Source organism: Canis lupus, chromosome 23 (genome assembly GCF_011100685.1).
Source record: "Canis lupus familiaris isolate Mischka breed German Shepherd chromosome 23, alternate assembly UU_Cfam_GSD_1.0, whole genome shotgun sequence".
In the NCBI taxonomy this organism is placed as follows: domain Eukaryota; kingdom Metazoa; phylum Chordata; class Mammalia; order Carnivora; family Canidae; genus Canis; species Canis lupus.
Window position 1 is genome coordinate 6966168 of NC_049244.1, and position 22826 is coordinate 6988993.

The 22826-nt window shown below is 44.8% G+C and overlaps 1 protein-coding gene across 1 annotated transcript in view; it reads right to left on the reverse strand.

Moving 5' to 3' along the window:
* Positions 1 to 20964: 20964 nt before the first annotated feature.
* The window catches only part of TRANK1 (tetratricopeptide repeat and ankyrin repeat containing 1), an 80479-nt gene continuing 78617 nt past the window's right edge, over positions 20965 to 22826 (reverse strand). The window contains exon 23 of the mRNA XM_038570369.1: positions 20965 to 22275. Within this exon, the coding sequence (XP_038426297.1) occupies positions 22175 to 22275 (101 nt within the window). The 3' untranslated portion in view covers positions 20965 to 22174. The remainder of the gene's footprint in view (positions 22276 to 22826) is intronic.

Sequence of the window (22826 nt, forward strand, 5' to 3'; positions counted from 1 at the left end):
TTAATTTGTTCAAGAAATATGTATTAGAGCCCTATGGTACAGAAGAGGCAAAAGTGAATAAAGCAAATAATTCCAACTCTCAAGGAAGATAACAAGATAAATCCTAATTGTGGGAAATTTTATAAGGGGAGTAAAGCAGGGAGCCATGATGGAAAGTGATTAAGGGGCTAGGGAAGGTGGGCCTCTCAGTGGCTTCTGGGTTAGTATGCTGGTGGCAACTGAAGACTGCAGTCCTCATCCACCATGGAAAGAAGAGAAGCACCTTGGGGAAGTGGGGGTGGTGTGGGGGTGGATCCCTCTGTCACTTCAGCAGATTATTGGCATCTGAACCCTGTTGCCAGACAACCCATCCATGCCACAAGCAAACTTGGCCATGAGTTTAGAACACAGGTAAGCAAAGTCAACTGCTGCTAAGCAAGAAAGCTCTCACCCAAAGCATCTTAGTATCTAGGTGGCTTTTCCCTATAGGTCCTAGAAAGAGAGAGAGGAAGAGAAGATATTTTGAGGGGGCAGAGTTAGAGGTCCTAACTCTTAGTCCATGGAAGAGGCAAGCTTGAAACATCTTTTCAAAAAGAACAATGCCAACAACAACAATGCTTAGCAGTAAACTAAGTAAATCTTGGCCAAAAAGATTACTCCCTATCTCTTTTGATTACACTGTCTCCCCTTTTCAGTTGATTGGCCTATGTCTTCCCTACTCTCCCTGGCTCCACCATACATCTGGCAAACTGACACTCAGTAGGATAGGCACTTACCAACAGGAGCTGTCCCTGAAAAGCCAAAGGGCTCTGAGATGTGGACATCTGTATAGGGCAGGAGAGATGTCTCTCCTGCCCCATTCTGATACTCCCCAACCATAAGCATTAGCTACATTTATTTAGCTCCAGTGGAGGAAGGTACAAGCATACAGCTCAGAGGATCTCTTCCTACTGACAATCAATCAACCCCTTGTGATGAGAAATCAGGTCTTAAATCTTACTGAGGATGGCTTGTATGTGACCAGTTCTCTGTTGCTGCTTTCAAGATTCTCTTCAGCTTTTGGCTTTTGACAGTTTGAATATGACATGTCTAAGTGTGATTTTTCATTTTCAGTTGTGCTTTGCAACCCCAAAATTCCTATTTGTTTCCTTTTTATAAAGTTCTATCTCTTATCAATGTCCCCTATGTCATGAGACTTTGTTCTCCTGGTTGTCCTTAGGTTTTTGTCCATGATTTCTTTTAGCTCTTTGAGCATAGTTAAGACGGTTGGTTTAAATTCATTGCCCAGTAATTGCAATGTCAGGGTTTCTTTGGGGACAATTTCTATTAATTTCTCTTTTCCTATGAATAAGCCATACTTTCTAGCTTCTTTTCATGTCTTTTAATTTTTATAGAAAGCCATACATTTTTAATATTATAATTGATAACCCTGGAAATCTGATCCTCTCCCCTCACCAGTATTTTTGTTGCTGCTGTTTATTATAGTTCTTCATTTAATGAACTAATTTTATAGTCAGTAATATTTGTCATGTGTGGTCTGAGTTCTCCATTCCAACAATCCATTAATGATAAGACAGATTTCCTTAAATTGCTAGAACCACTAAGTCTCTAATGTTTGCTGAGAAGTTCTGTGTGTGTGTTGAGGCATACATTTAACACTCAGCCATACACTTTACAACCCTGTTCTAACATTCACTTCCTGCCTCTTCAGAGCCTCAAGGTCAGAAGATGGTGAATCCTTAGGACTCTCTTGAGGCATTCCTAAGAGCATGTGCACACACCTAAGCATGCATGTAGATTCCCATCCCTCCAGAGATATATCACAGTTTGTCATAATCCTTGTAGTTATCTCATTACCCAGTCTTTCCTCCCAAGCTTTTAGGCGAATCCATTGTTGTCTCCAACTGTTACCTATCACCTCAAGCAGCAACTAAGACACTAGCCTGTTAGTTTATAAAGGTTTTCAACAAATGTGTCTCAGGAAGCAGATTTAGCACTGGGCCAGGTCCAAGTAAGGCAAAATAAAAACAAGCTTTTGAGCCAGACTTCCAGGAAACCACTATAAAATCAGAACAGATAATGAATTATAATTATTTGTGGATGAGGTCTATTCCGCTCCCTCTGGTACTAAGAATAGGTACTACTGAAATGGGGAGTAAAAAATAGGGGTGGGATAAGTTAAAACACCACAAAGTTCATTATTGTTACCAAGAATCAGCCATTTCTCTTTTTTTAAAAGATTTTATTTATTTATTGACAGAGAGAGAGCACAAGTAGGGGAGAGAGAGAAGAGGCTGTCTGCTGAGCAAGAAGCCTGATGTGGGGCTGGACACCAGGACCCTGGGATCATGACCTGAGCTGAAGGCAGACACTTAACCACCTGAGCCACCCAGGTGCCCTCAGATATTTTTCTTGAATAACTATTTTCTGAGTGGCTATAAGCCTTTGGTTAATTTCCAGAATTTCAAAAAAACTGATTCTCACAGATTTTGCCCATTTTGTGTTGCTTTTATAGAAAGAGGGAATTTAGAGTTCCTTACTCCACTGTTTTGCTGATATCCTCACCATATTCTCAACAGATATTTTTGCAACATGTAGAATTCCAGCCTGATATTTTTTTCTTTCAGTACATTAGAGATGTGTCTTCTAGCTTGCAGTGTTTCCAGCAAGAAATATGCTGTCATTCTTATCTTTGTTCCTCTGTTCACAATGTGTCCTTTTTTCCCTCTGGTTATTTTAAGAGTTTCTCTTTATCACTGATTTTAAGAAATTTCATTATAATGTACCTGAGTGTGGTTTTCTTTGTGTGTGTGTTTTGTTGCTACTGTAGTTGATTTTTGACTTGGTTTGATTTGATTAGAGGAGTAAGAGTGTATGTGTGTGTGTGCTTACTTGGGCTTCATTGAACATCTTGGATCTGTGGGTTTATCATTTTCATCAACTTAGAAAATCTTTCATCTGTTAGTTATATACATATGTGTGTGTATAGATATACATATACATATACATATACATATACATATACATATACATATACATACATATATGGCTTGCTCCTCCCTTCAGGGTCTCCAAATAAAGTTGCATTTGGCTACTTAAATATGTGCCACTAATGGACTCACTGGTGCTCTAGTCTTTATCTTTTGGTATTCTTTTTTCCCTCTATGCATTTGATTTTGGGTGGTTTTGATAGTTATACCTTCAAATTCACTAATCTTTCTTCTGCAATGTCTAATCTGCTGTTACTCCCATCCAGTTCATTTTTCATCTCACACAATGTAGTTTTCATCTCTAGAACTTCAACTCAGATCTTTAATATATCTTCTGTGCCTCTACTTAGTATATTCAATCATTCCTCTAGTTTCCTGAACATATAGAGTATAGTCATGACTACTGTTTAATGTCCTCATCTACTACTGCTGTCAACCAAATCATTCCTGGGTCAGGAATGATTGATTTTTCTCCTCATATGGGCTGTGTTTTCCTTCTTCTTTGCCTTCCTGATAATTTCTTATTGAATGCTACACATTATGAATTTAACTTGTTAGACATTTTGCATTCTTACAAATGCCCTCAAACACTGTTTTGGAACACAGTTAAGTAAACTGGAAACAATTTGATCCTTTCGTGTTTTGCTTTTAAGCTTTGTTAGGTGGGACTGGAGATTCATCTAGTCTAGGATTAATTTTTCTCACTGCTGAGGCAAGACCTTTCTTAGTACTTTTAGGATGTGTTTTGAATTATGAGGTATTCTACTCTGGTTTTTGAGAACAGGCACTATTCCAAGCCCTGGGTGAACTTCTGCACCATCCTCTCCAATTCTTTTGAATGGTTTCCTTTTGAATGGAAATCCCTCTGGTAATTTCCTCATATACAATTCTAGGCTGAATACTTGATCAGCACCCACTGCACAAAGTTCTCTCTTTGTGCAATTCACTTCTCTCTGGCATTATACCCTGAGACTTCTAACCATCTTGGCTTCATCAGACTCCAGCTCCATCTCAACTTGGGGAAACTATGGGTCTCTGCCTAGATTCCCTCTCCATGCATCATGGCCTGGGAACATCCTCCAGGCAAGCTGTGGCCATTATAGGGCTCACCCCCTTTTGTTTCCCATCTCTCAAAAATTGCTCTCCTAATGACTAGAATTTTAAGTGCCAGTGTCATTTATTTTTGCCCATTTGTTATTGCTGTTTTAAAGCAGAAAGGTAAACCCAGTCCATTACTGCATCTTTTTTTAAATTGAAATATAGTTGACACATAATGTTATACTAGCTTCAGGTATACAACATATTGATTTAATAATTGTATACATTACAAAATGCTCACGACAATAAGGATAGTTACTATATGCCACCACACAAAGTTATCACATTATGAATAAACACTTCACTGAAAAGTAAACACAAGTGGATTTTAAATATTTGAAAAAGTTTTCATAAAGTTACTAGTAATATGAGGAATGAATATTAAAACTCAGATTATTGGATATAACTATTCCATTGACAAAGGCCATAAAGTGTAATAATACATTGATAAGGATATAGGAGAATACATTTATCAGACATTGCAAAAGGAAGAATACATTAACCATCAGTTTATGGCAATTTGACAAACTCTCAAATGCACACACACTTTAAATTTTTTTTTTTAATTTATTTATGATAGTCACACAGAGAGAGAGAGAGAGAGGCAGAGACACAGGCAGAGGGAGAAGCAGGCTCCATGCACCGGGAGCCCGACGTGGGATTCGATCCCGGGTCTCCAGAATCGCGCCCTGGGCCAAAGGCAGGCGCCAAACCGCTGCGCCACCCAGGGATCCCTGCACACACACTTTAACACACCAATTTAATTTTTAAGAATCTGTCCTACAGACATGCTCTCATATGTATGAAAATTCATGGACAACTGCATGATGGAAAGAGATTGGAAAAAATCTAAACATCAATATGAGACTTAAGTTATATATGTTGCAATTATTTAAAAAGAGGGGTGCCTGGGTGGCTCAGTCAGTTAAGCATCTGACCCTTGATCTCAGTCCAGGCCTTGACCTCAGGGTCATGAGTTCAAACCCCACATTGGGCTCCATGCTATGCATGGAGCCTATTTAAAAAAAAAAAAAAAAAAAGCAGAGAGATACATATTATTATCTACTAATACATATAAAGTATGTTATTAAGTGAAAAAGAGAAAGGGCAATAGTGTTTGAAAAAAACTAAAAAGTTAGGAGGAAAGAAGACTTAACATTCATAGTATACTCTTGTGCAGTTTTAATGTTTTACCTTGTGTGTATAATTGTTGTGTTTATAGGTAAAAACCTAGTCAAAAATAACTGATTTCACCATACATTATCTAAAATAGCTATTTTCTGTTTAATGATAAATAATAAAAGGTGGTTTTATGAGGACCCATCTAACTCTCCAGATGCAGCACTGTTTAGGGAAAATGGTAGATTTTCCTAATGGCCCCAATTCTTCACTCCTCCTTGTATCCATGTTCTTTGCCTTTCTTAGGTAACTTGTTTGGAGATCTCTTACTGTGGGTGGGACATAATTTCCCACTCCTAACATCCATGCGACTTGCTTTAGCCAATACAATGAAACTGAAGGAATGGGTATAATCTCCCAGCCAGGGCTTCAAGAAACTCTCTATGTTTCAGTTTGCTCCTTGTGCTTCTGCTTTCTTCATGAAAAGGACATGCCCAGGTTCACCCAATGGTCCCAGGAGGGGAATGAAAGACATATGGAGCAGATCTATTCGAGCTAAGACTGCGTAGCCAAGCTCAGCATGGATCGGAGACCCCGAGTGACCCACAGACACATGAGCAAGCCTAGCTAAGATCAACTAAGACCAGCCTCATGACCTGTGAACTCTAATAATGAATGACTACTGTTCTAAATGTTCTAAATGTTTGTTACACAACAACTTCTAACCAATAGGGCTGGTCAAGGTCTTTTAAATATTACCCTGGGTTATATATGGTGAGACCAGAAGCAAATGGAGAGAGAGAGTTGAAAGACTTTTACAATTTTGTTACTTACAGTTTCCTGGAATAATATAGCATATCACACAGGGCCACTCAGTGAAGCACCAGGGTTAGTCAGGAGGCAGAAGGGGAAAGGGGAACTGTAGGCAAGTGCTTTTACTGTGGCTTCCAAGGGAAAGAATGGATAGGCAGGATGAGCAGGTTTAGGATTGGCCAGTATGAATAATTTCTGGGGCATAGAAGCTGTCCTTAGTTGTTTGATACCTGGCCCTGGGTGATCAGGGCATCTGTATGGTAACCCATGTGTGTGATTGTCTAGGTGTAAAAACCTGATAGGGTGGGGTGTGGACTTAGCTAATCAGGAAGGAGAACTTACCAGCCTCTAGCTAGGAAGGACTTCAAAATTGGATCAGGGAAATATTTTTTAAAACTACAGTACACAGGGCAGCCCTGGTGGCCCAGCAGTTTAGCGCCACCTTCAGCCCAGGGTGTGATCCCGCAGTCCCGGGATCAAATCCCACATCAGGCTCCCTGCATGGAGCCTGCTTCTCTCTCTACCTGTGTCTCTGCCTCTCTCTCTCTTTCTGTGTGTCTCTCATGAATAAATAAATAAAATATTAAAAAAACAAAACTACTATACACAAAGCTATAGTCCCTGTGGTCTTCTGGGATTTAAGTATAGGATATGTGCTAAGAAGCAACCAGAAGCAAGAATTCTGAGGGGAAAAATAATCAGAAAAAAGGCTGCACAATTATTATTAATTATTGGGACTGAAAGTCCATTGGAGTTATTCCAGTTACTATGGCTGCAGAACAAACTACCCCAAAGCCCCTAGTACCTTCAAACAGCATTTATTTTGCTTACAGATCTGCAGTTTATGTAGGGTTCAGTGAGATAGCTTGTCTACTTTATTTGACATCAGGTAGGGCAGCTCAAAGGTTAGGAGCTAGAATCATCAGAAGGCCTGCTCACCCACGTGTCTAGTGATTGGGTATCTCCCGTCAGCTGAGACTTGAGCTGGGGCTGTTAGCTGGAATACCTACAAATGGCCTCTCCATATGGCTGCTTAAGCTTCCTTACTGCATGGTGGCTGGGCTCTCAGAAGGAGAGCCGGGAAGAAGCCATATCACTTCTTATGACTTAGCCTCAGAAGTAAGTTTCCTTCGACTATATTCTTTTCCTTAAGGTAGTGACACAGTCCCACTGGTTCAAAGGGAGGGGAAATAAACCCCTCTCTTGGTGAAGAATGTCAAAGTGCTGGTAGAGCACATGGACTAGCAGAAATACTTCTGTGCCAGTTTTTGGAAAACATAATCTGCCATGGGGGTGGATTGAGAGAGAAAAGTTGAAGATGATAGAGGAGCACAGGAGAGATGAGGTGGGGGTGTCTCCTAGGTGTGAACCTGATGAGGGGCATGAGTAAGCTCAGCTGCAAAGAGCCCAAGAGAAGAAGCGAGTAATTGGCACCCCACACATGATGGAAACAACCCTGGGAGACATGGTAGGCGCTAAAAGCTTTCATGTCCTGCCTGACACCATCATCTTTCTTTAGGGGCATCTGTGCTAATGATGTGGTGATGTGGGGGGTGCTAATGGTTAACAGGAGATGAGGGAGTCAGAGATACCTAATGCTTGATCAGGTCCTGGATGGGGTGCATAGCTCAGGCTGGCTGGCAGGAGAGGCAAATCTGATTGCTGCCAAGGACATGGGACAGCCCATAACATCCCTTGTGTCTATACTGCGCTAACAAGGTGCGGAGCCATGCTCAGTGAGGGGCTTGAGCGAATGGCACCAGCGTGCAGCCTCACCTCTTCACACCTCTGTTTCTACATCTGCACAGTGGACACTGCCTGCTTTTCAAGGTAACCAGGAAGATTAAGCACAATGATAGCAATGAGACACTTGCCAGTCACTGGCTGGTCCACACAGAGGCCACAATTGCTCTGCTTGGATAGCTCATGAACATTTTTGAAGGAAAAGGAATGAAGTGTCCATTCCTTGACCAGGTATAGATTGATTCCCAGGTGTCAAAATGATCTTATGATATTAATGCCTGGGAGCATTTAGGGCGAAGGCAATCAAGTCTGATAAGGGAGATGGCCCTGTTTCCTGATTTGCACCTGACAGAGCTCAGAGCCTCCCACTCACAGCCAGAGGGCCTGCAGCCTGGGTTTCCCAGAGAAACCAGCTCACTGTTGCTGCAAGGGAAGTGCCTCTGTTTGAAGCGAAGACTGACACACAGCCCCAGATTCAGGCTGGAAAAAATCCAGGAGGCTTGCTCTTCCCCCACCACATGGGCCTCCCTGCATTCTCTCTTCTCTCCCCCCATCCTTTCGCAGGGGCTTAGGCTCAGGATGGCCTGACTCTGCTGCAAGCCAGCCTGGCTGGCGGGGTGGAGCAGGGCAGGGCAGGACAGTGGGACAGGGAACAAAGAAGGCAGCACTCACACACTGTGGCAGTCCCAGACACACATGCTCGGGTGCACAGTCTTGGCCCCGATTCTGTTTTAAGCTGTGAGCCAAAAATGCATCTCATCCAGATGGGAAAATGTATCTAGAATAGCAATTGTCTGCACCCACACACACACACACCCCATCAGCCCCACCAAATTCTGGGGCTGTACATTAGGTCTGGCAAGTAGTAGGAGCTCAGCTCCCCAGCCTTCCCTTCCGTTCTCCCCATCCTTCTGCCCATCAGGGACTACTCCCACTTCTTTCTGGAAGACTGCAAGGCTGGTTCAAGGACACCAAAGATTCTCCCTCTTCTTTCTTTTAATGGTCTTCTGATTCTTTTACTTCCTCCAAAGCATATGCCCAACTTAATTCAACAAACATTTATTGAGCACTTGCTGTGGCCCAAGCACATGCTTACCACCAGGACAGGCATCTAGAAGGTCCATATCTAGAGCTGTGCTGTCCGGTAGAACATTCTGTGGCAATGGCAATGTTTTAGGTCTGTGCTGTCCACTACAGAACCACCAGCCACATGTGGCAACAGAGCACTTGAAATGTGGCTGCTGTGACCAAGGAACTGAATTTTCAGCTGCATTTACATTTAGCTTATTTTCATTTAAATCATCATAAGTGGCTAGCGACTCCTCTATGGGATAGTGCAGACTAGAAGGAGGCGGGCATGTGCACCAAAGCCCTATTCCATCTCTGCTAAAATGCCGCAGTGGAGGTGTGGAGACCACCTGAAAAAAATAAATGAATGCCCACTATGCGTGGGCAGTAGGGGAAATCTTCCTGGAGGTGGCAGCCTGGGAGAAGAAGACTACAGGGAGGGAAAATTTTCAACAAGGTGAATCTGGCTGGGAAAGGGATTGTGGGAGAAACTAGCATTGGGCAAAATTCAGATGCTGGACGTGCAGGTTGGCAGGTGGCAGTTTTCACAGGCAAGACAACTGACTTACAGGCTTGTCTTGGGCAGGGGCAAAATGAGTGGCTCCCACACCCACCACCAGAAACTTAGAAGATTATAGAGAGGACTTAAAGGGGCTCAGTGACAAAGAGTGTCCAGAGGATTTCAACCACATGTTGCTCTCTCAAGGCTGTGTCCTTGAAAACAGCTCCGACCATGGGAAAGGTGGTTGGAACAGGCTTTCCAAGGACAGGGGAGAGGGGAGGGACCTCCAATTCCCCGGGTCCAGCGTGCAGGTCATCCTCTCCATGACCTCCTCCAACAGGGTGCCATGGCCCAGATGAGAGAGAGCCAAGACCTGAGTAGGGACAGGGGGAAAACAGCTGGGGGCTGGGAAAGTGTGAACTTGTCCTTTGATGACACTCCTAGCACCTCCTACTCTGTCCTGCTTCCCTAGCACCCAGCTACATTTCAGCCCATAAAACAGTCACTGTGCATAGTAGGTGTCCAAGAGGTGTTTGCAGAAGGACAAATGAAATTGAGCAATCTCTCGGGCTCTGTGATTGATTATAAATTAGATTTGGGGATAAAACAGGGCCAGAGATTCATTCCCGCAAGTCTCCAGATAGCTACTACATGCCCCCTAAAGGCTGCACAGAGGCAAGGAGGATGCCACAGTGACACAACCCAAGTTCCTGCCCTGGGGAGATCAGTCTTGTCGAGAGGTGCAACCAGCTTCTTCTGAAACTCATAACTGACAGGGAAGATGGCCCTTAATGGAAATTGAGAAGTCAGGACAAAAAAGTATCCCAAGGGGGCAAAGAATTTTGGGGGGAGGGGCACTTGAGTTCAATGTGCTGGTGAGACATCAAGGTAGAACAGGTCAGCACATCCTTGGGAGAGGTGTTGGGGTGGGAAGACTGGCTATGAAGCCATGAGCACAACAGGGAAACTGAGGCTACAGGAGTGTTGGAGATGTCTAGGTAGTAGGATCAGAAAAGGTAAAACAGAAGCAGAAGACAACGTTCAAAGGACAGCCTTTAGGCCCCCTGCAGCCGGCCAGGAGTCCACGCCTCAACTTCAGCATTTTATGGTCAACCAGTTGGCATCATTCCTGGGTCCCCTCTGCTCAGTGCACACTTCCCCATCACAGGCTTTGCTCCCTGCCACTGGGCAACTGGGGCTCATAGAGCCAACCAAAGTTGTTCTCCCTCAAGTGTGGCTCAGAAAACTGATGCCTTTATCTGCTGCTACAGGCTGACCTGTGTCTCCTAAAGCTGCTAGGTTGGGGGTCCTAACCCCCACTACCTGAGAATGTAACTGTATTTAGAGATAGGGTCTTTTTGAAAAAGGTAATTAAGCTAAATGATTTGATTAGGGTGGGCGCTAGTCTAATATGACTGGTGTTCTCATGAAAAAGAGGAAATTCGGACACAGACACACAAAGAGGGAAGGCCATGTGAAGATACACAGGAAAGACATCCATTTCCAAGGCAAGGAGAGAGGCCTCCAGAAACACCAAACCATTGACACCTTGATCTCAGACGTCCAGCCTTCAGAACTGTGAGAAGATACATTTCTGTTGGTTTAAGCCTGTGGCACATTGTCATGGGGGCCCTGGCCAAGTAGTTGACTTGGTTATCATGGAAGGGCGGGGCCTTTGTGGAAAGGCCTCTAGCTCTCTCCGGGCAGACAGCCCCACTGCTGCACAGAGCTTCCCTGCTGCCTCCCTGCTTACCCCACCCCCACACACCTGCTCCCATCCCTGCAGGATGAGAAAGGGATTCATAGATCCTTCAGATTGCTGGCTCCCACTTCATTTTTTAAACGGTCTCCTGTAAAAGGAGTAGACAAAACAGTGTTTGTCCCTTGGCAAAAACTCCTTCTAAGATATATTTGTGGATTTAGGTTCACTTGAACTAAACAGCAGTGGCTTAATTCCACCTGGACACCCCCAGGCAGCCTGTGCACCTTTTTTTTCCTTTCAATTAAAGGCAGAGGAACAGACGGGATGAGAAATTCAACCACATGTACCTTCTTCCTTTATGCCCCAGTCCCTCTACACACACACACACTTTCAAGCACGCAAACAGAGATGCTATTCTCTTCTCCTGGTAAGTGTCCTGCCTACTCAAAAGCTGTGCCCTCTGGGCCCAGGCCACATTCCTCCTTCTTGGCATAGACAGCCTGACAGCCCAGCATCTCCAGAGCCTACTTTTGTTCTAACAGGATTTCTGCTGCTTTAAAATTTTTATTTGAAAGCCCTCAATAGGAAGAAGACTAGTGTTCTTCCAGGAAAACACCTCAGTTACAAATGCAGATCTCCCTATAAACTCTAACCCAGTTTGGGTTTTTAAGAGTTGAGATTTGATGAGCCATGGAACCTGACGATGAAGGTCATCAATCCTGAGGACTCAGTTGTGGCACCAGGCACACAAAGTCCAGGATGACCGTCTGCGTTTTGTGCAGCTCTTTTGACATCGTAGAGCCCTAGAGGGAGGGCTCAAGTGTTTTTCCCCTAGCTATGGCCCAGAAGCTCTGAAAATGCTTTTAAATTTTTGAAAAAAATCACCTATCTGATCTGCAGCTCTGTTTCCTCCCTTGTGAAATCAGGAGCATTCCATGTGAGGGACTCTTTCCCTTCCTTGGACATCCCACTCCAAGCCCAGCAACATGGTAGGAAGAATCCCCAACGTGGGGCTCACCATCGTAGCTCGCGCCAAGACCAAAGACCCTGGGAACAGTGACAAGAGCCAGATGCTGCTACCTCCTTCCCAGTGCCACATTAGCACCTGGAAGGGCAGCAGTCAAAAAACCAAAGAACAGCAGAGAATTGGAAACACGTTGACAACTGCTTGAAAGAAAAATGAACAAAAGAAGAAATTGAAGATGGAAGAACAGTGTTTTAATTCTCAAGAAAATGTCCACCCTTTCTGTCTCTCTAGACTAACTTCTCTGTAATTGCCCTGGGCTAGGACCGGAGCAGGTAGTCCTGAGGGACAGAGCTACACAGAGCTTTCAGAGCTTTAGTCTCCATGGGTATGATGGGGATGATTGTGGGTGCTCACTAAGGTAGGACTCAGATGAGCCAGTACTGAAGTACTTAATCACTAAATGGCAGCTGTTGTGATTATCATTGTTCTTTGCCTTATCTCAAGCCCCACACCTAGCTGGGGGTGTCTTCATAGTTCAACAAAGATGCCAAGGAATGTAGCAGAAGGATATCATCTGTAGGAAGACTTAAGAGCAAGGATGCTGCCAGAGGGTAAGAAGGTCTGGAGTCAAGAGTGCAAAGAGCAGGACATACAAAGATCAGGTGATAAAGTTCAAGTTATTGGGAATGACTTTACAGGCTGAGGATCTCTTTTATTCACAGCTGGCTGAAGATGCACACCAGTGGAATGGAGGTCAGCTGGGATGAGAAGCACAGGACAGAGCTAGACCTATGTGGGACCTCTGGGATGTCTAGAAGAGCCTCTTTTCCTCCTGGGTTATCATCACCATGAGACATAGGACAGTATTGCTTTCTAAACTACCTGAGTGGGTGAATCATGTGCTTCTCTAATCACCTCTTTGAGCAACAAAAAACCTACTGCACCTCTCCATTTTGATTTCTAAAAATATCTTTACTGTCTTCTGTGACCACAAATATAATCCAAACTATTTTTTAGAAATCTGGCTCTTGGGCAGGCCCGGTGGCTCAGCGGCTTGGCACTGCCTTTGGCCAGGGGTGTGATCCTGGGGACCCGGGATCAAGTTCCATGTCAGGTTCCCTGCATGGAGCCTGCTTCTCTCTCTGCCTGTGTCTCTGCCTCTCTCTCTCTGTCTGTCTCTCCCTGTCTCTCATGAATACATAAATAAAATCTTTAAAAAAAAATATCTGGCTCTTACAGAGTACTCAGAGTCACCACCACCACCACCACCTCCTCCAATTTGGAGTTTTTATTTACTTTTACAAAAATGAATTGGACTGTAGAGCCTCCTATTGAGCTTGAGTTTTCAGTGAACAAATGATGTTTGCCATATTTCCATGCCAGGACACTTAGCTCTTTTTGAAAACTTTTTGAAATACATCTTCATGGTATTTATCCATGCCCCTGCTGAATACTGGAGTTGTCTCTAGTTCTACACTTTTCCAGATGCTCCTGATGTGACCATTTATTTGGACACTTGCAGTAATGTTTCTCTAACTCAAGCCCCTAAAAGTAGGAATGCTGGTAATTTACATATAAATGAATATGATTCAGCCTTAAAAAAGAAAGGAAATTCAGACACATGCTATGACAGGGATGAACCTTGAGGACATTATTCTTTTTTTTTTTTTTTTACATTTTTTTTAATTTAAATTCATATGCCAACATTATATAACACCCAGGGCTCATCCTGTCAAGTGCATTATCCTGTCAAGTGAAGTAAGCCAGTTGCAAAAAGACAAATACTACATTAATCCACTTATATGCATCACCTTGAGTAGTCAAAATTGTACAGACAGAAAGTGGAATGGTGGTTACCAGAGGCTAAGGGGAGGGAAAATAGGGAAGTATTGTTCAACAAGTAGAGAGTTTCAGTTTTGTTTTTTTGTTTTTTTTTAAGATTTTATTTAATATTCCTGAGAGACACAGAGAGAGGCAGATTGAGAAGGAAGCTCCCTGCAGGGAGCCTGATGTGGGTGGGACTCAATCCCAGGATCCCGGGATCACAACCTGAGTCAAAGGCAGACGCTCAACCACTGAGCCACGCAGGTGCCCTGCGAGTTGCAGTTTTATAAGACAAAAAGCTTCTGGAGATTGGTTGCACAACAATGTGAATATAACTTAACACTACTGAGCTCTCATCACAAAAGTTTAAGATAGTAAATTGTACATTATGTGTATTTTACCACAATTAAAATTAAAAAATAAATAATTTTTTAAATCCCCAAAAACAAAAAGTGGGAATGCCAAGTTCTAAAGGTGATTCCAGTTTTAATTTTAATAGATACTGGGAAACTGCCTCCTGAAGGGCTGCACTGGTCTTATTTCTACTGCATGTGTGAGAAATCTCCTCTCTCACAGCTTCTCCAACACAGGCATTGACAATCTGTCCTCCATCATGTTTTGGTAATGGCAGATGGGGACAGAAAGAGGGCAGAAGTTCACACTTATCCCAAAGTATAACAAGAGAATGTCCTTCTGTTCAGCCCATCTAGACACTTGAGTGGCCACGAAGTGAATTTGGGCTGCAGAGTTCTACAGGAAAGGTGTAGATCTCTTCGAGTGCCTCCGGAAACTACAGAGTTATTCTAGTTCCTCCCCCACCCATCCCATTCCCTAACCTTAAAATCATGACTCCAAATATCACGAACTGGCCTACATATTTCCCTGAAACAGCTGTCCTGCAGAATCACTAAAACTTGGGTTAAAAATAGCCTCAGTATCTAAAGAAGGTTGAGTCCCTGGAAACAAAGCCCTCTTAGAAATGTCCCCACTTCCGTAAAGGGCACACAATAGCTGACCCAGCTCTGTCCCCAGAGCTAGTCTCTTCTTGTGACCACCCCTTCCTGCCCTGGAAACGGATCTCTGCCTGAAGTCTTTTCTCATTCTTGGTCCATCTATGGAAGAAAAGTAGGGAAAAGGAAGGATAATGCAATTATAAACAAGCTATAAGCTCATGTCCTTATTTCCATTTTATAAAAGCCCAAATGGGCTCAGAGACTTTAAATAACGTGTCTGAATTCCCACAAACTGGTATAAGGAGCCAAATTTCAATCTTACGTCTCACTTCAAAAACCACAGTGACAGTAACCTGCTTCCCCAGTGCAATCCATCCCCTAAAAATGTCCTATCAGGTATTCAGGTCACACCACCACTGAGGAGGTCCAGATGATGTGTTTTACACAGAAAACAAAATTCTGAATAGGGTTAGAATTCTGCAGCACCAGGAGACATTTCTAGACAACAACCCACCTAAAGAACGCCCGGTACCTTGCTGATGGCTTCTCCCTCCCCCTTAGCAAGTGGGGAGACACATTTTCCTGGGTGGTGGGTGGGAGTGAGGATCAGCTGTCTACTGTTGTTGGCAGACCTGGTTTCTCTGCTGTGGTAAGAACTGAAAGTTTATCAGGTTAAACAAGGAAGCTTCCCATGAGCTCTTAACCTCTGTGATGTTATGGGGGTTGCAGGTGAGGAGATGGCCTCTGGCTACCTACTTGACCTTGGGCTCTGTGGCCAGGAGCTCCAAAGCATATTTACAATGACAAGATCAGGCAAAGCCAGCCTCAACTGCTTAGGAAAGATATTTGTGGCAGGAGGAAGAGTAGTCACCTTCTGCATTGGTTTACCTGTCCTCTGGATCATAACCTTAAGCATGACTCCCAGGACACAGATGTCTGACAATTATACAGTACTGATGCAGGAGGACTTTCAAGGCATCCCAGACTCCAGATCAGCCTCCAGCAGGGATGTGTGTGTGTGTGTGTGTGTGTGTGTATGTGTGTGTTTTGTGTGTGTGTGAGAGAGACAGAGACAGAAAGAGATTGAGACATTAGGCATTGAGAAGATTAAGATGGTTATTATGGCAGGAGAATCTATGAATCTGGATTTCTATCCTGCAAGGACCCTGAATGAGACAAATGCATGAGGAGAAATGACCAAGAGAAGTGGCACGAAGTTCTGTTGTTAGCTACATACTTTGCCCCAAACCTGCAAAAAGAATAAGTATGCACAGTATATATTCAAGTACTTGGAGCATCCTGTTCAAATCTCCCTGAGCCTTTTCCCCATCAATATGCTGGATCCGGGATCCCTGGGTGGCGCAGCGGTTTGGTGCCTGCCTTTGGCCCAGGGCGCGATCCTGGAGACCCGGGATCGAATCCCACGTCGGGCTCCCGGTGCATGGAGCCTGCTTCTCCCTCTGCCTGTGTCTCTGCCTCTCTCTCTCTCTCTCTGTGACTATCATAAATAAATAAATTTTAAAAAAATATGCTGGATCCAAGGGGGAAGCCAAGAGTGACTCTTAGGGGAAGTGGGGTACAAATATGTCATGAGCTTGCATGATCAGAATGCCCATACTCATGCCAGGAGACCCTTTGTGGTATAGACTGAAGCAAAGGGTTGGGAAGAGAAGGGATGGGAGAGACGTTCCGTCTTTGTATTCTTACCCTAGGTCTCACAAATATTAGGGGCTGACTTGCATTTCTATGACAACCAACAGTATTGGCTGCCAGTGTCTCAGGGGAAAGGAACCCAGGAGCTGATTGACAAGAACTCTGTAAGGCTGGTCATAGTAACTCCCCCTGCAGGTTGCCCTGGCAAACAAGTGTTAGCTGCTGCTGAAGGCTGCAATGCCAGCCAGACGTCAGCATCTAGAGGGGAGGTGGCTAAGACAACAAATGTTTGGTTCCAGGGATGAGTTCTAGGATTCCTCAGGGTGCTAGGGTTCTAGGATCCCCTCTAGGCCAAGGAGACAGGTAGATGAAACCCTTTCCTCCCAAGATCAGACTATATAATAGCAAGGGCTCCAATAAGGAAATCTGCTCACTGACCTCAGGCAAACCCCCTTGTCACTTGACACATATTTGTGATAACCACTATATTTTGGGTAGTTGTAAGATTTGGAGATCGCAGATGTAACAAGCCTAATACATCCTGACGTGGAGTAAGACCTTGTCTCAGTTATCTATTTCTGGGTAACAAACAATCCCAAGACTTAGCAGCTTAAAGCCATAATGCTTCATTATTTCTCAGTTAATATGGGCAAGTCTCAGCTGGTGGTGGTGATGCTAGGGTCACTGATTTGGCCTCATTGAGCAGGCCCTGAGCTGAAACATCCAAGAAAGCTCTGCTCACATGAATGGTGCCCCAGGTTCCTGCATGCAGCTCCTACACATGGCCTCTCCACCTGGCTAACTTGGGCTTCTTCACAGCATGGTGGTCTCAGTGTAGCTAAATTCTTACATGGCAGCTGGATTATCCCAAAGAAAAGCAGAAGCTGCCAGACCTCTTAAAGATCAGACACAGGATCAGATAATGTCACTTCTGCTGCAAGCTATTGGCCAAAGCAAGTCATAAGGGGAAGGGAAACAGACTCCACCTCTTGATGGGTAGAATGACACATGCATGCAAGGACAGGGAGAAAAAGACAGGGGCTGTCTTTGAAATCTACCTACCATAGCCCTCAACTCTTAATCAGCTGTGAATTTGTGACTCCTCTCTGTAAGTTTGTTCCACCCTCTTTTCCAAGGCAGTAGCTAGGACTCCTCTGTTCAGGAGTGACACACCGGGCCAGAGGATGTCATGATCAATAGGGACCTGCACTCATACTCATTGCAAAGCAATGCGAAGGTGAGAAAACTTCAGAGATGATGGTTGAGCGATTCATCTACAGATGCTGGACCAGATGTCCCAGGGCTCCTCGCCTTATGAAGCTCAGCTCAGAAGGAGAAAAGTCACCCATCAATTCACACCCCCTGCCAGCTTGGTGTGTCAGGTGATGGCCACTATGAACTGAAAGAGAGAGAGCCATCCTCCTCTTAACCATGCCACATAGGTCTCCTAAGACTTGAGACCCCAAATAGCAAAGGGTCCTCCATAGTGGATTTGGGCTGAATTTACCACCAAAGAGAGCTCAGAATAGCATTTTAATTAATTTAAATAAATGTGACACTTCTTGTACAACTGAAATTCATGTATCACACTATTGCTAGATCATTAAATCCCAGAATTATCAATGCCATACTAAAATCAGGTAGAAACAGGACATTCACACTGATTGTTATTCACGTTCAAAAATTAAAATGAAATACCTCATACACATATTGGGTGAAACCTGGAAATTGCTTTGCTGGGAATTTAACATTGAGTGTTTATAGCCTTGGTCATTTTCCTGGGCCCTGGGAGTGATCTCCCCATCTGAGCCTGAAGAACCCTTCCTGTGAGCTCCAGAGAGAGGGCATAGTACAAGCCTCATCCATCTCTTGGCCTGCATCCCTTACACATCCCCACAAGCCATGTGCCCATCCAGCAACACTGAATCAGCCCCCTGGAAGGAACCTAGAAGAGCCCAGGTCATGGTTCTAGAGAAATTAACAGCTGCTGCACTCCAGCTAACAGGAGACCTTAGGCACAGCCAGGACCTGTAAGCATTACTATTCCTTCCTTCTGTGCTGAGAGCAGGTGTGACATAAGCTGTAAATTGTACTGAGCTCCATGAGCAGGTGCTGGCCAGGGTGCTCAGCAAATATGGGGTTCATTTTGAGCTACAAGTGGCCTCTCTGGGGCAACTGAGGCAGGCTAGCAAGGGAAAGGTGAACACGATATCTACAGCTCCGGGTTTGGAGGAAGAGGATGAAATGGGATTCAGTGTGTGAACTTCAGTACTCAGGGTGAGGGGTGGGCACGCTCAGGAGACAGCAAAGCTGGCAGCTTTGGGAGCAGTGCTGTGCTTTGCTATCCACTGGGAATGACCTTGGGCAGCTGCTTTGTTCTATTCTTGGGGCTCAAGGCCAGGCCACCCTGAGTGGATAGCAGAAGATATATTCATTTCCCTGCCAGCCATTCCACTTTCCTATAGGAAAATACTTGTTTTGGGTGAGAAGTTGAAGTGGGGAAGCTGCGTCAGTCCCCAGGGGCTGGTCAGCACACTCTATGTACTGATGGAGAGAGTGCTGGCTGCCCTCAGATAACCCAGCCCAAGTCTCAGCCCCGCCTCAGACTGGCTCCTGTGACCCAGGGTAAGATGCATCACCTGGGCCTGTTTCCTTGCCAGGGATTAGATGACATACTGAGGTGTCAGCTCCCATGTCGATGTCTTTCCTTCCTCCAATCACTAGAATACTGGATCATTGTCCCCAGGGAAAATTTGAGGAGAACAAGGGCTCTTAGCTAAGAACAGTCAGGCCAAAGCATGTGGGGGTTGGTAGGAGCCATCTGCCCGCCCCCCCTTCGAGGGCCTGAAATATCATTCCAAATGATTAATGCTGACTACAAAGAAGTAGAATTAATGTCTGAGACAGTTAGGAAAGTAGCTGATTCTTCATGATCAGTTTTTAAAGAGGAACTGAACCTGAGAATTCACCCTCTCGGCTCGGGATATAGACACTAGCTGTGTACGTGCTTGTCCAGCACCTGGGTACATAGGCGGGGTGGGGGGTGATCACGACAGAGCTCCATCCTGGGGGCACCCCTCTTGCAGAAGAGAGTTAACACAGCAGACCTGATGGATATCTTTTGAAAGGCTTCCTTTCAAGGCTGACCCTTGGCTGGTGTTTGGAAACTTGAATTTCTGGAGGGTTCCTGCCATCTCCAGAACTGATAACCGTGGCTCACAGTGCTCAAACTGTTTGTACAAACAATGTCGTTTATGCTGAATACCTGCTTTCCTCCGGATACTCTGTGACTTTGGTATGTTCTAGGCAGAAGATGTCTACATGACCAGACGCCATTTAAAACTCTGAGCACTGAGTCTCTAATAATTTTTGATCAGCAACAATTCATGTGTGCTGTCACACTCATTGGTCGGGGAACCAAGCGTGTCCTGTGTGAGTCCACTGGGAGAGGACCCTCAGAAGCCTGCACCTACTCAACAACTCGGCCCATGTGCCTTTGCCCTTTCTGGATGGTGCTTGGTATGCTTGGGCTATAACCAATCAGAGCCATGAATACAACCACAAGCAGAGTCCTTCGAGCACTCCTAGCGAATTACTGAACCTGAGAGTAGTCTTGAGGACCTCTGACACACACACCCTGTCTTGGATTTCCAGGAAAGGCCTGGGACACCAAAGTCCTGCTACTGGGAAGGCCTGAGAATTGAAGACATTGGTGCTTCATGCTGAAACTCATTTCTCTCTCCCAACCTCCACACCCACACTCTAAACCCCTCTACAGGTGGAGGAGGTGGATCTTGGGAGTGGTTCTCTCCGGGGAGTTCTATCAGATGGTGTTGATATAGAAGACGGCAGCCTCATCTGGCCTGAGCCTCCTGGACCTCAAAGTCTAGGATCAAAGAACACTTTGTTTCCTAAGATTCAGTTGTCCTGCTCACCCAATGTAAGCAAACCCTGAGATCACAGACCTAAGGCCTGAGGGAACTCAAACCCATGGCAACAACCTATAGGACTACTAGGCACCAGGGCACAAAGGCTCTTGGACCACTCAATTCCCCCAAAGGGGAAACTGAGGCCCTGCTGGGTTATATAAATGCAGCTGCTGCCCCCCACCCCGCCTTGCCATGGGATATGCATTTCTATCACTGCTGCTTTTCCATGTCTCCACCTCCCTCTCACAGCAGACTCTGAGCCCCCAAGGGGGTGCTGCATCTAGGCACTCAGTGATATGACCCACCCCAGCTTAAGCCCCCCAATGCAGGCAGGAGATGATTCCCTGCTGGTCTCCTGCCTCCCTAGGCTATTTTCTTATTGGGGTAGTCTCAAGAGGCAAAGTCTGACAAAACTCCTTATAGTCCACACCCCAAATGCTCAGGAGGCACAGCAAGCCCTCAAGAGACACCACAACCATCTGTGAATCCCTGAATATCTTCATTTCAGAAGGCTCAGCAAGCTTCTGCCCTGGTCAGCATCAACCAGCTGGCCAGAGGGAACCAGTGCCAGGATTTACCCCTTGACTCTGAGTGGAGACGAAAATAAATAAATGGACAGCTCCATGTAAGAGAAATGATTTAACTTTATAAAAATGTGATAATACAGCAAGATTTGATTGGGTTTTTCCCTTTTTTTCTGGCAAGTGAAGTTTATAAAAAACACCTGGAATAAAAATTAGAAACATAACCTAACAAAAATTAAAAACAAGGAAATAGAGTCATTTAGAAAGACAATAAGGAGAAACCAATAAGCAGCAAAAGCAGCAGCAACATGGAGAGAAAGTTGGCTCTGCTGTGCGGGCAGATCAATGAAGGACCAACATAATCAGAGCTTTCACATCAGGTTGAACTGAGGGGCAGGGGTAAGGGAGGGCAGTAACCATGAGCGGCATGAAGGCCTCCAGAATGGAACCACACTGATGGCCACTGGCTCAGTTGGGGTGGGGGATGAAGCAATAGCCTCCTTCAACCAAGAAAATGAGACATATAGGGCCACATACAAACATTTTTTGGAATGTCTGCACCATAGCCAAGGCAGAGTTAGGACCACCTTGGAGAGGCAGGCTGGGAACCCCCTGCAACGTACCCCAGGCTGGCCTCGTAGGGCAAAGGTCCTGAGGTCCCACCCGCAGGACGCTGGAGGAGTTCTGGACTACATTCTGAGGTAGTCTAACATGACTTGCACAGGTAGCTGAAAATTATCACAAAAGAGTGGGAAGAATGAGGGCAGAAAAGATGCATGGACAAAAGAGGCTAAGGTACATAACAGAAGGGGCCTTGCTACAAGTAGGTTCAGAGATGACCAGAGAGTGTGGCCTGGGGTCACAGGTGGCCTGGGCACATGGGGGCTCTTGTACTACTTGATGCTGCAGCTGTGTGGAAGGAGATGAGGGAATCCCTGGAGGGATTCCCCAGCCCAGAGCAGCGCTAATTCTCAGGCTGGGGATCCCTTGCTGATGACTCATGTCATGATGGTGATGCACCAGAGAACCTCAGGGCTTTGGGGTGAGGTGTCCCAAGGGTATTTCAGCTATGACTCCTCTCATCTGAACAAGTTCTAGAGAGAACTAACACTGCTAGAGTTACAGGTGACGGAGTGATCAGATCAAAGCCACCAGTGAGAGAAATAACAAGAGCAAAAATCAAAGGTGTTGCTAGACTCCCCTACTTTTTTAAGTTAATTTACATTCTTTTTCTCATCTGCCCCAGCACTCAGAATTCTAAGTCAGGATAGAATGATCTGAAGGCTTAGGAGGCAGCAGCCGTGTGGATGTTAGTATTTTCTCTGCTTCCCACATTTCCGAGGACGCCTTCGAGGACGGAGCTCACCAAAGTCCTCCACTTCATTTTCGTAATCATCTTCCTGAACGATACCTATTTCAAAAGTAACAAACAAAAAACCAGAAAGAAAGTACAGAACAGTGATTTTTTTTACTCTGCTATAAAATATAACATGCCAGTAAAACCTGGTATCTTTGTAATTATTTTAAAGGGGGAAAAAAAGAAAGCCTAAATCAGAGCCCAAGTAAAAGTAAACACCCTTCTCTAGAATTAAGTTCTTATACAGGCTTGTTCCTCTGCCCTTATTTTAGAGACCCTTTAAATTGCAAAGAAATCAAATAAAACCTAAACTCAACCACAAACTCAAGTTGGTATACCAGTTATCTTCCTTTTGAAACAATCATAAAAATCATAGTTCCAGCAGACACTATAATCTAAACATTTTCTTCTGCCCTATGGTAAGGATTTGTGCCAAGTCCCTTCTAGTTTTTCCCAACTCTGGGGTCCAGATTTTCCAGTAGTGTCTGGATTAGGAGGACCCACAGAAGAGCATATGATATATTTGAAGTAAGAAGAAGTAAGATCTGGGCAAGAACAGGCAATAGTTGGAATGGGCAAGAGGGTAGACTTTCCAGATGATATGG